Genomic DNA, 16,843 nt, shown 5'->3' with positions numbered 1-16,843 from the left:
GGGGCATGGGAGACTCGGATGAGGGGGGGGGGGAGAGAAGGGAGGGAGAGCTGCAAAAACAGAGAAGAGAGAGGCCAAGAGAGAGGAGCAGAGAGGTTGAGAAGACAGATTGAGTTGGACAGGCTGTGGAAGACTGTATAATGAGATATTCTACTGGGTACGCCTAGGTCTGTGCTGGCAGCAGGCTACATGTATCCTTGTCCAGTTTAAGTTTGAACCTCTCCTAGTTAAATTCCGCTCCCCCAGAACTACAAAGGACATGCGAGCTGCTGGGATTGGCATCTCAACGACTATTCTGGAAGCCTCTGGAAAACAGATCTGGATTCTTTTTCCTTGGCTGCACAAAAAAAAAAAAAAAAAAAACTCTTTCTGCTTTCAGTGCTGCCCTTCAACTTCAGTCTGACAGCAAAATAAATAAAAAAAAAGCCATGTACAATACCATTCGTATGCAGTGTGCAGCTACACAAGGGGACATTTCTGAGTGCAGGTCATTGCTGCGTTGTTAGCCTCACATCTGACCCCCCCAGACCGGCATGGGGAGTAGCTCAGTACAGTACAACTGATCTATTGTACTCGTGCTGAACTGTCCCTACACCGCCAGAATACAATATAGGCATTCAACATTTCTGCAGAAAACCTACACGGGCGAATCTGTAATCATATTAACATGTATATGATCTGACTATCTATTGAGCTGGGAGGTGGAAGGGTTGGTGGGTCGTTCTGCAGCGAGGTGAGACGGCTACCAAGCCAGAGACCACTGTTCAAGAGGGCGTTTCAACATTTTTAAAACAGGAAACCGCAGGGTATTTTTGACGAAACGTTGGGCTGTGTTACTGTGTGTTCATGTGCTGTCAGAATGATCAGAAAATGTTTTTATCCGACTTGTAAAATTCACGTGAACGCCCTCTCAAGCCATAACAATAACTTGGACAATTGGACGAGCTGAGTTCACGTCATAGGATGCTGAAACATGGCAGACAAAGGTAAACATTGGGTTGATGGTAAGAAACGTTTACCAAAGTCATGACCATTGCCACACAAATACTGGAAACTGCAGTCAACTTGGTGTTTAAACACCTTAAGCAATAAAGTGTGAAACAACTTCTTTTTGGCATCCATGTTGCCCCCACATTCCAATATGACACACGCAAACACACCGAAGTCGGAGGAACGACTTCTGGGCTTGGGAAGAGGGACCATCCGAGGAGCAGAGGAATGCATTTGTGGTAACAAAAGCGGATATTTTTGATGAAACACTGGGAGGATTTCCAACCGTGTTAGAGACATGTAGGTCAAAACATGATATTTACCCAACCCTAACCAAGTGGTTTGTGTGCCTAAACCTAATCAGACCATGAGTACATCATTGTCACAAAATAAAATAAAACATTTGAAACGAAATAACACATCCCTGGTGCAGAAAACACACAGTGCCAACATTTCTTCCGGCATTTGGGTTGGTAGTGGACTGTACTCTCAGACCCGTGAGTGCTGTACCTGCCACCGTTAAAGACAGCAGCACTGCAGGATAAGTGCAATAAATGACTCCTGATTTAGGTGAAAGGCTGTAAAGTATTTCCACCACACTGAGTTTAATGACGTTTCTTTTTTACTTCACTAGATCTCTGTGAGAGACCGAGGCTGTGTGTGTGTGTGTGTGTGTGTCACTGTGCATGTGTGCGTTTACCTCACTGACGGCGACGTAGTATCTCGGCTGTTGGAAGCTCGGCGCGTTGTCGTTGCGGTCCCGAACAACGATGCGGACTTCGTGTAAAATCACAGTTCCTACCAGCTCATTGGTGCACTGGACCTGCACCACGATGGACTGAATGTACGATGGGGGCTGGCGCAGGAAAAGAAAAGGAAAAGATACACAGTTAAAAGAAAGTGTTCAGTAATGATAAATAATACGAAAATAAGAACAAAACAAAAAAGAAAACAAGCACAGTCGCCCGCCTCTTTATGTTGCACTTTTTGTGCCGACTCAGACTCTCAGGATCTTCTGCTGGATTAATTTATGGACAAACGCAGCAGGAGCCTGGTTGCCTTCCAGTTGAGATGAAGCTAAAACTTTTTTCCCTCTCGAAAAGTAAATGCTGGGGAAAGAGAGAGCCGTGCTATATTTATCCTCTGTAGTGCAAGTGAAAAAAAAGCTAGGACCGAAGAAACCAGGTGGTGTTATCTCCATCTGCTGAAACACTACACCCTACGCTGCTTTTAATTTGAAAAACAGTGGTGGTGTCATGTCATCATCTGACATTCGTCTTTCTGACATTGAGGAGTCAAATCAAGATGAGCAAATATAAAAAAAAAAAACTGTCTGTGATAATAGACTAAAATAAAAGTTTTGTTGCCTTACATCTCTATCCAGAACCCGTCCGGTGCTGTTGAGGTAAAGGGCTTGTTTCGAGGGGTCAAGGATCACCCAGTGGTCGTAGTTATCCCTTAGGGACAGAGAGATGGTACGATCCGGACCCTCAGCCACGCCGTTTATCTGCATGTTCTCCACCAATAACGTTCCTGGGAATACAAAACAAAACAATCATGAAGGGAGAGCTCCTGGAAATAAAGTATGATTCAAGTAACTTCTGCAGCGAAATTTTGTTATTGGACTTTATTAGCGAAACAAAAGGAAACATTAGAGGACTCTTTGCTTTCCTCGTGTCCTCAATAAATCATACATCGGTGAATTATGGTTAGGTTGAAGCCAAGGTCAATTAGATGGAGAAGCACACAGACGGAAAAGGCAGAGAGAGTAAAAAGCATGTGGAACTCTGAAATTAAATTAATTATGGCAGATAAGATTTGGAGCCTATTCTGTTTGACTTCTGTGTAGCAGTACCTGGAACACCAGCTGGAACACGGGATGAAAATCAACATTTTAGAGAAAAAAGATGCTGGGACACAGCAAACGCTTTAATGAGTCCAACGCTTCCATCTGCATGATATTTCACAAGAAAAACCCTCAAAAAGAAATAAAAGTAAACATTTTAATAAGGCAGTCAGCACGGACAGAAGACATCTTCCATTTAACACAATCAACCGTGGGCGAAGATGCAATTTTGAAAAAGGAATAGAAAAGGGAGAGGCTGAGAAATATAAACATATAAACAGCAAGATGAGACACAATTTAAATAGAAGCTGTCAGTTAGATATTTTCAAGAGTCGCATGTTACATCTCAATCAACACACAGACAGAAAGGAGGTAGAGTGGAGGAGGGTACGGTTTTCTGAGAAGGTAAGTTTCAAGAGAAAAATCAGAAAGCACCTGAGAAGCACAAAACTTTAATCGCTTGACTCTGCTTCAAATACTTTTGAGACCCATTACCAGACCCTACTTGCTGCATTATTAATCAAAAACCAGAGCCAGAAAAAAACTTTCCTCGCGGCACATTGTTATTACACATTGCAGGTTTTCAGCCTGACACGAACTCCTTGCGTGTTTACATGCACCCGCCGTTGGTTTGAGAGTGGAGAAAGAGATTGCTGAAGAATTTAACTTGGCATCTGCCCTTTAACAGATGATCTCACACATAGATCTGTACTGACGAACAAATAAACAAACTGGCATTGAGGCCGCTTGTCCTCTAGACTGCCACCAATCATACAACACAACAACTGTGTGTGTGTGTGTGTCTGTGTGTGAGTGAGAGTGAGAGTGAGAGAGGTAAAAGTCGTTGAGAAAGACAAAAAAAATAATAACATATTTGAAAAAGTTTAGGACTGTGCGTGCGTGCATCTCATAAACTTCACTTTCCCTCCACGTGCGCGCACACATAAAACAACACTTGGTGCCGACTGATCTCGTATCTGATCTGCCAGACATAAAATTGGGTCATGGCCCCCTGTGCTACCATGGAAACCGTGTCAAACGCCTCGCTGTGATTCGCTGATGTTAAATAAACGGTGGAAATTTAATGAAATTGGTTTTCTCTCTATGAGAAACGGGAGAGAAAATGGAATTTGTTAAGGGAGTTTCATCCCTTTCCATCTTCTGGCTTCCTCTCTTCTTGTTTTCCGCTTCCGTCTTGTTAAATCACCCCCCACCCCCCCCAAGTACAGGCAAAGAAGAAAAGAGAGGGATAGTGCCTATACCTTGTGTGACTGTTTCCAATTTTAATCCGTGGACCATCTAATACAAATGGGCTCTTTTATGCGGTGACCTCACCTCATAGGAAGTGTGACTGAATACAGCGCTGAGCCACGCTTGATTACATTGACCTATGTGTTAAAGCATACAGGCAGAACGGCGAGGGGGGGGGGGCACGCAGCAACGTGGACGGTGGAGGGGAAAGATGTGTCCAAGAAACGGATGCACGAAGAGCAATTGGAAGGCAAGAAATGAAAATGAGGAAGATGGCAGGGGAGAGTGAGGTGAGGAAGATTGGGTTGACTGAGAGGCTGATAAGAAGGGAAGAGTAAAAGGGAATATCAAGAGAAAACGAGCATTGTGGCGGCGCATTAATAGAATTTTTACAGGACATTAGCTTAGCTGAATGTGCCCGGGTGTCAGCCAGGTAACACGAGCCACGGACTGAAAAAGTACTCATTGCATCTGCCTGCTACGTTAGTACTCGGCGGCGTGGGGGGATGACCTGAGATAATTTAACCACGGAAATTAATTCACTGTCTGAGAGGTGAAGTCACGCTGAAGGGAAAGATGAGCTGCAAATGAAGCGACTATGATCAATACCTTTTCACATCGACAATGCATCATAGGGCTACTCGGAGGAGAGGGTTGGACGCTCGATCAACTACCACTCTCCTCCGCAGTTTCCATTAGTAGGACAGAGACGGACAGCAACTTTCGTGTCTTCAAGTCAACTTCGAGAGAAAAAGCTCTTAGAACCAAACTACACACCGCCCCACAGACTCATTATTACCTGTCAGTCACAAGGTAAAGCACACCTGCTTTATCATCCGTTTATCTCATGATTGAGACTATGAACTCATTAGGAAACCGTTTTTTTCCCCCCTGGTTTGTTTAATTTTTCACCTGTGGATTTTCTAGTTTGTTGTTTGAATTTTTTACTGCTATGCTTTTATGGGACTTTACTGAGCCTACCTGTGTTGCTTCCCCTTTGGATTTGAGCCTTATGCGATGTAACCTGCCTGTCTGCCTTTGTGTGTTTGCATTTGGGCCATGTTTTAATTAAGCATGGCGGAAATACGCTTATTCGGAGAAGATCCCTACTATTTGTGTGAGTTGGCTAAATGTTGAAGTTAGCAACAGCAATTGGTTAGCTTGCTTGGTGGCTACAAAAACTGTAAAACAGAGAAACAAGTAGCCTGGCTTCGTCCAAAGTGTTTACCCTTATATCTTCGCCTGGATTAAAACAAACGAGATATAATAATTTAGCAGATTTACTGTTTAATATTTACTGTACAGGCATTACCGTTATTTTGGATCTAGCCCTCTTGGGGAAAGCGAATTACAAACCCTAACCCTGACGTTAATCCCCCAACCCTAACATACCATCTTGGTCAAATGTACAGTATATGTAATGTTTTCAAGTAGAATAATCTAATCAATGAGAAGAAGGGTCATTTTCTCATAAGCCTAGATTAAAAGTGCTTTTTTTTTGCAACCAATGGGGTTGCCCCCTCCCGGCCTTTGGAGAGAAAATGCAGGTTTCAGACCCAGAAGCTTTGCACACATGTTAGATGGACACTAGCGATAATGAGTCAGTGTTTTGTTCAAAACATAATTTTACGCCGGCCCCAAGCGACCAGGAATCTGTAATTCATATCAGCCATCTGACAAAAACAAGTGCCACTACATCCACTGCCTCCTGTGTTGTCTTGTCACCAGTTTCTCAGGAGGCATGAAAAGAAGAAAGCTCATAAAATAGAGCCACAGAAAAATAATCTAGGTACGAGGCTTCTTACAGCACACCAAATTATAGATTCGGTCTTTCCATTTCATCGAGTCTGGTAGGAGGTTAATTAATGTTTTGTGTTCGCGCAACATGTGGGATAGAGGCTTAGTGATAACCCCGTCCACCGTAGGTGAAGGGTTTCCACCGGCTAAAGCAACACTGAGGCTCATCTTCGATCAAATGACAGAAAAATACCAAGCCAGGCACATCCGGCAAATTAAATTAGCATATAGTACAGTGCATGTTGGGAATTAATATTTTAGAAAAAGGCCGGCGGCTGTCCTGTTTTTTCACTTCATCTGAAAATTGTAGTTAAAAGGTAGGGGAAAAAAACAAAAACAGAAGGCGAAAAAAGAAGCCCCAGGTGTGTTTACCAGAAAAGAGGGAAAGAATTTGTACCTTATCTTATCACTGGCGCTCTTGGCAGCTCTAATTTAGTCTTCATGACCAGATTGTGTCATTAAAAATATGAAGTCAGTATTTGTTTTTTTGTATTTCCATGATTGCCTTAACCCTAATGTAGACTTGAGACTGTAAAAAAAAAACTTCAGCGAGTATATTTTGCTGCTGGAACTAATAGCTGGGACACTTTTTCCCATCCGTGTGGCATAATAAATATTTATTTGGCTTCTGGACTCCTGCAGCATCTTCGGCGTCATGCTAGATTATCATTTACAGTGGAAGCCTAATAATGTTAGAGCAGTGAGCGAAGGTGACTGCAAACCATTACATGCAATTTTTATGGTGATATAACATGTATTATCTGCAAAATGATACATTTAATGCATGAGGGGGTACATTATGGTATTGTGAAGAGCAGAGACGCCAATGTCTGTGTGTGTGTGTGTACCACTCCCACACCTATCCACTCATTGTAATCACCCTTTTACTGAATATTATTAAAATCACATACCTAATTTCAATATCATCTCCTTATATGGCATTTTCCTGAGGGGGAAAAATTCTCCTAACTTGTATCTTGTTACTCTACGTCTCTCCCTCCTCTTCTCTCTCTCTCTCTCTCTCTCCCCCCACCACTCTGCCTTCTTTTCATTCCTCGAGTCTCTCTCCCCCTTTGCCAACGTGAACCCAAGATAATCACCCTAAAGCGAGATTCTCTATTAAATCTGTAACACACCCTCGCAGCCACAGAGCAATATGTGGCATTATGCATACAAAGCATTCCGATGCTAAATTATTCTTCGACAGCCCTGTTAGGAAGATTACCGCGCGAACACACTTCCACTTGGTGTGTGTTTTCTTATTCTTATAAAATCTTAGTTTTGTCAACCGACTTTCCCGGTTTCAGCTCAGCTTACTAACTTGAGTTCCTCTAAACAATATCCTCTCACTGTCTGGCCGTCGAAATCAAGAGAGAGGAGGCAATAAAATTTTTTATATGGTCATCTGAGTAGCCTCGTATTGTGCGCACTCGCATCATTTAGCGCCAGTGATTTGCCAACTTTGTATTGCCTGGGTTGTGCCTCTCAGGCTACTGCCTAAACCTTTGGTGAGCACATGTTGTAACAGCAGCCTGAAAGTGAAACCTGCAGACACGACTCAGGGCTGAACGGAAGTCAAAAATAAAAAAAGCCCACAGCAATTTACTTTATACGTTATTATCCTGTAAATAGGCGAGAATTGCTTTCTCTATGAAAATGCACATACAACATTTACCAGGTCTCAATAATAATAATAATAATAATAATAATAATAATAATACAGCCATTTACAAAGAATTAATTAGACTAGCATTAGTTTGAAGTGCATAGTGTGACAAATTTCATTTAAATGTGTCATTTTTAATTTTGAATGATCTGTTTCTTAACGGATGCACCTCCCCAGTTTTATCATACAGTTCCAAAGTTCATTTCCAAATTGATAAGTGTTACTGGCTTTCATCGGAGCATCATTATTGCTCAGAGATTACTCAGGTTTGTCATGAAGGCCTGTGTGTGTGCTACCTGTTAACCTTTGCACTGAAACATTGAGAAACACAGACAATTTCTCATGTACGGTCAACACAGCTGGGTGGATGATTGGAAACTCAAGTCCTCCACGTAATTACCGGTCCCAGGCCATTGCGTGCATCCAGTAAACACTCTTCTGAATGAAGAATGTGCTACAAGAACACAGCAGAAATAGAAAAAAAAAACAAACAAAAAAACCCCCAGACAAATAGGAGGACGGATAGCTTAATAGGATGCATTAAGCCATCAACAGATTCAGACATGCCAGCAGGGTGGATGGAAGGCACGGCTCTCCTCTCTGCCTGGTGTTGCTATGCTAATCTCTGTTGACGTCAGTTAGGCTTACAATGCTGAGGACTCACAATTTAAAACTTTGTTAAAAAAGCAGACATGGCAAACACTATGACAGGTTAGTAATCTAAAAGGCTGGAGATAAGACGGCGATTTAACCACACAGACCAGCTCGTCTGTGTACAGTTCACCTTCCCCCGCAAGATTTAATGGCCTTCATCGAGGCCAACATAAGCTTTAATTTACTTGTGACCAAAGTAGGGATTAAACTCATCAATTAAATTGTGATACCTCCATGAAAAAACCTCCTCTAAACCTCATATAAACACACATACACACGCATGCCTGCACTTTAACACACTTCTAAAGGAGACTCTGGGACTGTGTTTGTTTATACCCTCTACAGTCTAAATGGCGCAGCCATCAAACCAGGAACCACTAATTAGCTAAGAATGTCTTTGAGCTAACAGTATGAGCCAACTCCGGAAACAAAAAGACAGTTTCCTTTGGTGTTCAGATAAAAAGATGTCCGAGAGCTCAGGCAGCCTTATTTTTGTTTATCAAGGCGGCAGAAGTCAAATCAGGAGTTTATTACAGATTAATGTCCAGCACCCGTCATTTTTTGTTGAACTTTAGCATCATTTGCAAAACAACCACTTGACACAAAATGTCAGTGTCTGGGAAAACAAAATAATTGATTATACATAAGTGTATAATCTCTCTATAAAAGTAAATAACCTCTGTCTGTCTGTGTGTGTGTGTGTGTGTGTGTGTGTGTGTGTGTGTGTGTGTGTGTGTGTGTGTGTGTGTGTGTGGGTGTGTGTGCGCGCGCGCGTGCATGCGTGTTCCTCAAATATCTCTGCGGATCAGGATCACACTGACCTGAGAGTTTCAACATGGTTGCTGTGTGGTTCAAGGGTGTGCTATTTCGCATTTGTTTGGACTGCAATGATACCGTTAATAAATTATTTCATAAATGCTTTACAAATTCCACGAGCATGTCCACCGGAGCCACTACAGTCACGTGCGCACCAGAGCCAATCACTGCACACCGTGGCCACGCGCGCACCAGAGCCAATCACTGCAGAGCCCACCGCGACCCCCCACCTTAAGAAACAGGCAGATTTATACCTGCAGCGGCGCGAGCTGGACCGGGATTTTGCTGGCGGTTCGGTCCCGTTCTGTTCTGTTCTGTGCATCTAAACTGACTGTTGTGGATTAATGAGATTAAACGAGTCCAGACAGAGTCTGTTCGGGTCTGAGGAGATCCGGAGACGCGCGGACAACAAAGTGGAATCGGAATCTGTGGATGTTCGTGTGTAGCTAGCCGCTAGCTAGCAGCTAGCTGCTAGCCGCTAGCTACACGGCCCACCTCCCGAAGCGACGGACCGGAAGCATTGGCACGTCCAAAACCGGACCTAGGGTAAATAATGTCCGCCACGCTTTTTCGCGAACATTGCCGTCACGTTTGCTTTGTGTCTGGTGCAGGAAAAAAAGGTAAAAACGGGCTTTTGTCACGAAAGTGTCCAAGCAGCAAGTTTGGTTGTTGAGGAACAGGAAGTTGTGGGAGGGACCTAGGCGGATGATTGACATGCAACGACGGTCGGTGTGTGTGAGAGTTGAGAGATTTGTGACATTTAGCGTGTTTGGAGTGTGTAGTTAGTGTGTTATGTAGTGTTTGGTGTAGTGTGTTTAGTGAGTAGTGGAGTCGTTTTTTTGTTTAATGAATCAGAATAATGAGGAGAAGCTGAATGTGGAGCAGGCAGTCCAGCTCTTCATTCAGCTGGAAGGAGCACAGGCAGACCTGAGCATTGCCTGCATTTAAATATAAATAGTTATATAACTTTGTAAAATTTTTAAATGTATGCATACATTTAGATAAACAACAATTTATATTTGCATTATAAGTAAAAAAAATAATAAAAAAATGGTTTGTTAAACATATTTGTGGTTTTCACAGTAAAAAAATATCTAACTTTTTCTACTCGGAATTTCATGTTTTTTTTGTGATTTTAGGTCCATTGTGTTAATACAGTATGTCAAAATAAAAAAAAATAACTGTACAGTCACACATGTGAGGTTGTGCTGAAAATAATGACACAAAGTAAATAGCTTTTAAGATGAAATATAATGGCAAAATCAAAAATAGTCAAAAACAGCCAATTATACCCTGGAATATCAGATTTCACAACAAACCTAAATATCCCTGACGCCCCACCTTCAAACACAGCCTCATTTGGCCATCCATGAAAAAGCTCCTTAACCGCCCACTTTTTTATAGGAATACACTTTTCTTACGGGTACTGCACTAGTAATAATAATAATACACATATCTGGGTAAAACTGACTAAAAACTCCCAGACATGAGATTGTTTTGAAACCAAATACACAACTCCCTTCGCTCTTATCAGAGAAAAAGTAGTTATTGGAGCTGAATATTAGAGGAGTAATTAGATATTTTAGGACATGTGCTAATTTGCTGTCTCGCTGAGAGTTTCATGAGAAGATCTATTCCACTCTGTGTGTTTAATATGAAGAGACAGCCAGCAGCTGTTAGTGTAGCCTAGCATAAAGACTAGAAACAGGGACACAGCTAGCTTGGCTCTGTCCAAAGGCAAGAAATCTGCCTTTCAGCACCAGTAAAGCTAAATAATTAACATGTTTTATCTTGTTTGTATAATCTGTACAAAAACTAAAGTGTGAAAGTAAAAAATACTTTGAATTGGAGATTCTTGGGCCCAATCCAAGTTTCACCCCCACCCCTCGTTTTTGAGTGAACGTCTTGCCCTTCAGAACAGACGATCAAGGTCCTCATACGTCATCAGTTACATTATTACTGGACATTTCCAACACTTCCACTGTGGATAAAGGGTCGGATGCAACATTGAAATACGTGAAAGTGTGTGACTGTCAAGCAAAAATCCGCAATACCAATGTAATATTAGCAAGCGAGCTTGTTAGTTGCTGAGAAATCAGCAAACCGGTTGCAAGTTTTTTATGCTTGTCACAAAGAAAAGGACCCTGGTACATTGAAACGGCAGACGGTTGTCATAATCCTTGGTTCGAAGTGTGCCTCAGAGAAATCTTTAACATTTCTCCCAATCCCTCAATCCAAACACGAATCGGGACACCCTACCTCTAGATATGCACGAGCCAAATGTGTGATTGTAGGCAGGGGCAAAGGGTGTATTGGCTTTGGGCCTTGGAGAATTGTGTACCGGACTCTTTCTTGGTTGGGTTCCTGGCTGTGGCATTATATTCATACACAAATGATACTTTCTTAACCGACTCCCTACAGGAGAATAAATAAACACATTTCCCAACCTCTCAAACTCTTCCTTCAAGCACACGTTATTAAAAATGCCACGTTTCTGTGACATGCGCACATAGAAAGATACAAAGACTCTCATATCTTGTTGTTTGGGGTTGTTTATGCTCACACACCGTGATTTAGCACAAAGTGAATGACCTCGTGTCTCATCTTGCGGGAGAGGGATCAGACTCCAGCTATGACACGATTGGCGCTGAGCTCATGAATATTAATGAGTGCAGGTTACATGCCACGCCAATCAGCGTCTGCTGAAAAAGGTCAAGATCACCTGACAGTGTTTGTTTAACAACCGGTAAAGGGTGATGACTATCTTAAGAAACACTTCTAAGGGGTCATGCTGAGGGTTACAGAGAAGCAAAAACAAAAAGGGGAATACTTTACCGTTGGGGCTTTCTTCATCTATGGCAACGATGGTGGCAGGAGGACCCGATCGAGACAGTTTACATTCTGGGAGGGTGAGAGAAAAAGGAAAACTTGGAGTTAAGATTGGTATCGGCTGGGGTTTCACTGCTTTATGTGCGCTGCAGAAAACAAGTGAAGCGTGCGGATGATTTCACTTGATTAATGTTAGTATTCAGAGGGATTTTAGAGTGGTTGTATGGGAGGCAACGGCACAGTGCAGAAAGTAATAACGGTGTAATTGGATAAGGGAAGGACTGAGGTAAAGGGGTCAGAAAAATGGAAGTAAAGTAAAAAAAAAACTTAAAAGCATAAGCGTAAACAACATGGCTTAGAGAAGCTGCGAGGACAACAGCGATAACTACACAGCCGTAAGTTAAGGGTTAGATTGGTAGAGCGAATCGAGAGCTTATTAACCCCATTGGTCTCTCTACACTGAGGAAGCAGGCAGAGGAATAATAATTGGAATGAAATGTAGTTGAAAAAAAATAAATAAAAAGGGGGGGTGAGGTAAGGCAGGTGAGACATGACAGTGAGGGGAGGCTAGTGCCCATTTTTGTACCCAGCAGCAACGACAGACGTAACACCCCACCCCCCGGCAAGCGTCTCTGTGGGGTTAGCCGAGGTTAATAAACTAGCAGCATGCCTGAACACACAGTTAACAGAGGTAGAGAAAAGGACATAGTTCTTACCCTCGTATTGCCAGTCTGCAGTTCGAGACGGCCACATCCCACCAGGAAGGAGGACGGACAGGAGAAGAAAAGGAAGTTCGGAGCCGAGGAAGAAGGGGGGGAAAAAAAAGAGAAGAAGAGCACATGAAAGTCAAGACTGAGCCGTCAGAGACAAGCAAGGCGAGAAAACGACAAAAAGGAGGAGAGTGTGCAGTCAAACGTGGCACGCTGTGAGAGGGTTTGAAGTTCTGAAAACAAGTTGTTGAGCACAAGAAAATAAATAGAAAAGAGGCACGGCCACCACCCTCACTTACTGTAAAGAGAAACAGCACTGACATTCAGTGACGCGTACAAGGACACCACACAAGCAAAAGTTGGCGCCAAAGTCAGACAAAACTCAACGGAAGCCGTTCACCGTGGCTACTTGGGCGGAATCTTTGAATACATTCATTTGGCGAGTCGCATATGCATAGACAGAGCCAGTGCCTCGACACAAACACCTTGGCATCTGGCTGAACAATGATCTTCACTCCGAGCATTACATTAAAAAAACTAAATGCAAATTTGAGAGAACAACTTTTGGTTTCCTGTGTGGGGACTGAAATTAATTACTGAAATGTGGCTGAATGAATTAGAATGTAAAAAATATATATTCTAATCTGTTTTGGATCAAGGAGCTGTAACGCATTGAAATCCCCACTGCTGACCAGCACTCAGCCCAGTCAGGAAAATGGGAGACGGCTGCCAAACGAGAGACCACTGTTCGAGACCACCGATTGCTTCCGACCAAAAGCCTTTGCACACCACGCAACAATTTGCATTGAAATCTCTAAAAAGATTCTTATTAACACATTGCTGCAGACGCATCGCGGCGTCAGATTTGGGGTCCAGAGGGAACCTAGTGGGAATCCTTCACAAAATGTAAATGAGCTTAAGATCCAACTGTGATCGTGAAGTATACTTACAAACACATCGCACCTGTGTGGCAACAAAATATATTCATAACAAGACGTAGGGACATGTTCTTGCTGCGTTTAGAGTGGCCAAACTTAGAAACACAGGTATTTTAAGCCCAAATATGATTTTCCCTCAACTCTACCCAAGTGTTTTTTGTGTCTTAACATCACCAGACCTTAAGAAAAACCATCATCACATTTATTATTCTAGTGACTGGGTTGCAGTTTAAGGATTCGCCGTATGGCAGCCCTAAACCCTGAGAACCCACCACTACTATCTTAACATAAGGTGGGTAGGCTATCTTTGACTGTGAGGGCCATTTTGTCTGAGATGATGGCGCACCGTATACTGTACATGGAATAATCTGCAGAAGGCATAAATGTGGAATCACTACAGCTGTTTGAATGCCTTCTGTTAGATCTGTGGATTTGTAAGTGCTTTTAACTATGTGTTTATTGCTCTTGTATTTAGTTATTTTATTATATTATATACTTGAATGTCGTTCATTCTTCTATTCTAGCATGTAATCCTGTGTCTTACCTTTCATACATTGTATTTTTACCTGTTCTGTTTGCAAACATTGTCGTGCATCTCAGCACTGTAAAATGAGGCTACCTCGTCGAAGGTCTTTTGAGTGATAATAAAGCTTCTAGTGGGATTCTCCTCCTCGCTTTCCTCCTTTCCGTCTTTGGCAGCACAGGGAAACACAAGAACACCCACATTCAGCAGACAGAGCAGCATTACTGCACAGCTCTCGAAGACGGCTGGAGGAAAAAAAAAAAAAAAAAAAAAAAAAAACCCACAGGGAGGGAGGCTGGAAGACGGATATCTGCTCACCTAGAAAATAAACTTCATGGAACAATGATCGGACTTTCTCACTCTGTCAGTCATTCTCTTTGCCCTCTCTCTTCCCCTCCGTGATTAAGCATTACAGCTGTGTGACATCATAGATTATCACAGGATTCATTGGTATTGTGTCTTGTTTCGTGCTATGAAAGACGGTATTGAATGTTCCCATGTATAGATTAAACCGTCCTAGGGCTCTGAATTAGTTTATCACGATGCTGAAAATGATTAGTTTTCCAATTTGTCATGCTGAGACGGAGGCAAAGAGTGTTTTCCTTGCTCACAGGCCTGCTGATTTAAATGTTCAGAACGTAGGAATTTAGGAGGAGCTATTGGCATAAGGATTATAATATACATAATCATGTTTTGTGTAGTGTATAATCATCTGAAAATGAGAATCATTTTGTTTTATTTTCCCTCAGAATGAGCTCATTAGATCTCCATAGTGAGCGAGGCTGCCATGTTTTACTGCCTGTTTCTACGGTATCCCAGAATGGACAATCACTGGCTCTAGAAAGGGTCTCTTGTGTTCATTGGTTGTTTTAGTGGACACTGTAGGGAAGAAGAAGAACCGCCACTAAGTGCTACACGCTGGATCTTTAAAACTGACCTATCAAACCAAGCTAAATGCTAGCTTGTGCACACAACACTTCACAGATACATAGTTAGCTTCAGAGGTGCTGCTGGGTAAAGCCGTTTCCTCTCGCTACCAGTCTTTATGGTAAGCTAAGCTTCATATTCAGCTAGAACAGCACTCAGTAGAGCACATACCTCAACCAAAGCCCAACATTCTCCTTTTGTATAGACCCAGATACCGGCTTCCTAAATGCGCAACGTTTTTCTTTATCAAGATTCAGAGAAAGTAACAAAAGCATCCATATATGCCCTCAATGTTAAAGAATGTGGGAGAAAAAATGTTGGATCTGTCCCTTTATCTGAGTCTGCACCTAAAGTTAATGTGGGCTCTTCTGGGCCTCGTCCTCACTCCAAGTTTCATGGAAATCCATTTTGTAGTCTTTGTGCAATCCTGCTGACTAACCAACCAACCAACTGACAGACCGACGGACAGCAAAGAAATATAACCTCTTCAGCAAAGGTAACGTTGTCATGAGAGTGGAGTTTATCGGCCCCATCCAGCTCTTGGTAAGAACACAAACACTAAGCATTTTACCCAGAATGAACCTTAACCCAAACCTTGACAATTAACACTCAAACAAAAAGGATTTAACTTGTAGAAACATTACTGTAAAAGTGCTTCTTGTTAATGCTAAAAGCCTATTTGCCAGCGTTGGATACTGAAGGAAACTGATGACAGTGAACATTCTGCAGATACATTCAATAAAAAGAACTTGGACATGAATGTATGTTTCCTGGTTATGTTGAAAACATCCTGTAAGCATTATTTTAAAAAAAACAAAAAAAACAAAACAAAAAAAACCCAAAACATACCAGCTAATGCAAATCAGCCGTATATGAACCCACTTGTTAAGCGACTGTGTTGTGGCCAGTGTCCTCAAATGTTTCCTCTACCTATCCCCAGTCTCCAGGCTGATCAGCCTTCTGAAGCTTTTGTAAGGGTGCATCTCGGGTTTGCGATCCAGAAAAAGATGCAGGGGCCATGGAACAATAGTCACTAGTTACATCACACTCTACCAGCTGGCCTCTGTGCATGCGCGTGTGTGTGAACAGCAGATGACAGATGTGTATCCCCTGCTCGACTGCCTTTTTATCTTTTGGTGTAAGCTGATGCCCCTCATCTATTACTAACCAGCCATTTGTTCTCTACGAGGCATCTCTTTTTTTGTCTTTCTTTTTTCCTCCCCCCCTCTCGGGCCTCCCTCTGCCTACCTGCCAGTCTGTTCCCTGCCTCAAATGATACAGATTAAATGGGATGAAACAGTAAACAGTCCCAGTTGTAGCTTAACGTGACAGACGAACATGACGAGCTAAATTAAAACGAGCTAAATCTTTTTAAAAAGTCAGAGCACCTGGGACAGAGAGCTAATTTAAAAGTCCAACTTCTATCTATTTGATGAAATTCTTGGCATAGATCTTGATTAAAACAAAATACTGCAGCTGCACAGAGCAATGAAGATGAAATGAATTAAGTCGCCACATATTGTTAGCAATCATGGGTTGGATTAGATTCTCTCTGCATGAACTCAAGGTTCACAATCTCCCTGTGATAAAGAGGATATTGAGGATGTCGATTGCATAGAAATGCAAATTCCCTACTCTTTGTTCACATGTGTGCCTGGCATATTTCCTCAAAAGAGCACACTTGTTTGTATGAGATATCGAATGAAAGAGCCCCTACAGCTGCAGTAAGTGTTTGTGTTTTGCGTCCTATTCAAGTGTCTACTCATGGTCGCCCTCAAAAATTTATTTGTGCGTTTCTTCCCCCCGTATATATATGTACCCGTCTTCCTGTAAGCACACACTTGTGCTCGCTCGCTCCTGCAGAGTTTCTGGAGAAGGGAAAAAAATATAATCACT

At 42.4% G+C, this 16,843-nt stretch overlaps 1 protein-coding gene across 1 annotated transcript in view; it reads right to left on the bottom strand.

Annotated features, from left to right (window-relative positions):
* LOC115571271 (protocadherin-15-like) overlaps positions 1-16,843 on the bottom strand; it is a 214,123-nt gene that overhangs the window by 149,105 nt on the left and 48,175 nt on the right. The window contains 4 exon segments of the mRNA XM_030400563.1: positions 1,691-1,846; positions 2,363-2,523; positions 11,856-11,921; positions 12,566-12,580. Of these exon segments, the coding sequence (XP_030256423.1) occupies positions 1,691-1,846; positions 2,363-2,523; positions 11,856-11,921; positions 12,566-12,580 (398 nt within the window).

Source organism: Sparus aurata, chromosome 20 (genome assembly GCF_900880675.1).
Source record: "Sparus aurata chromosome 20, fSpaAur1.1, whole genome shotgun sequence".
Taxonomy (NCBI): Eukaryota; Metazoa; Chordata; class Actinopteri; order Spariformes; family Sparidae; genus Sparus; species Sparus aurata.
The sequence above is the reverse complement of the archived record's forward strand: the minus strand, read 5'-3'. Positions and strand labels throughout refer to the sequence as shown.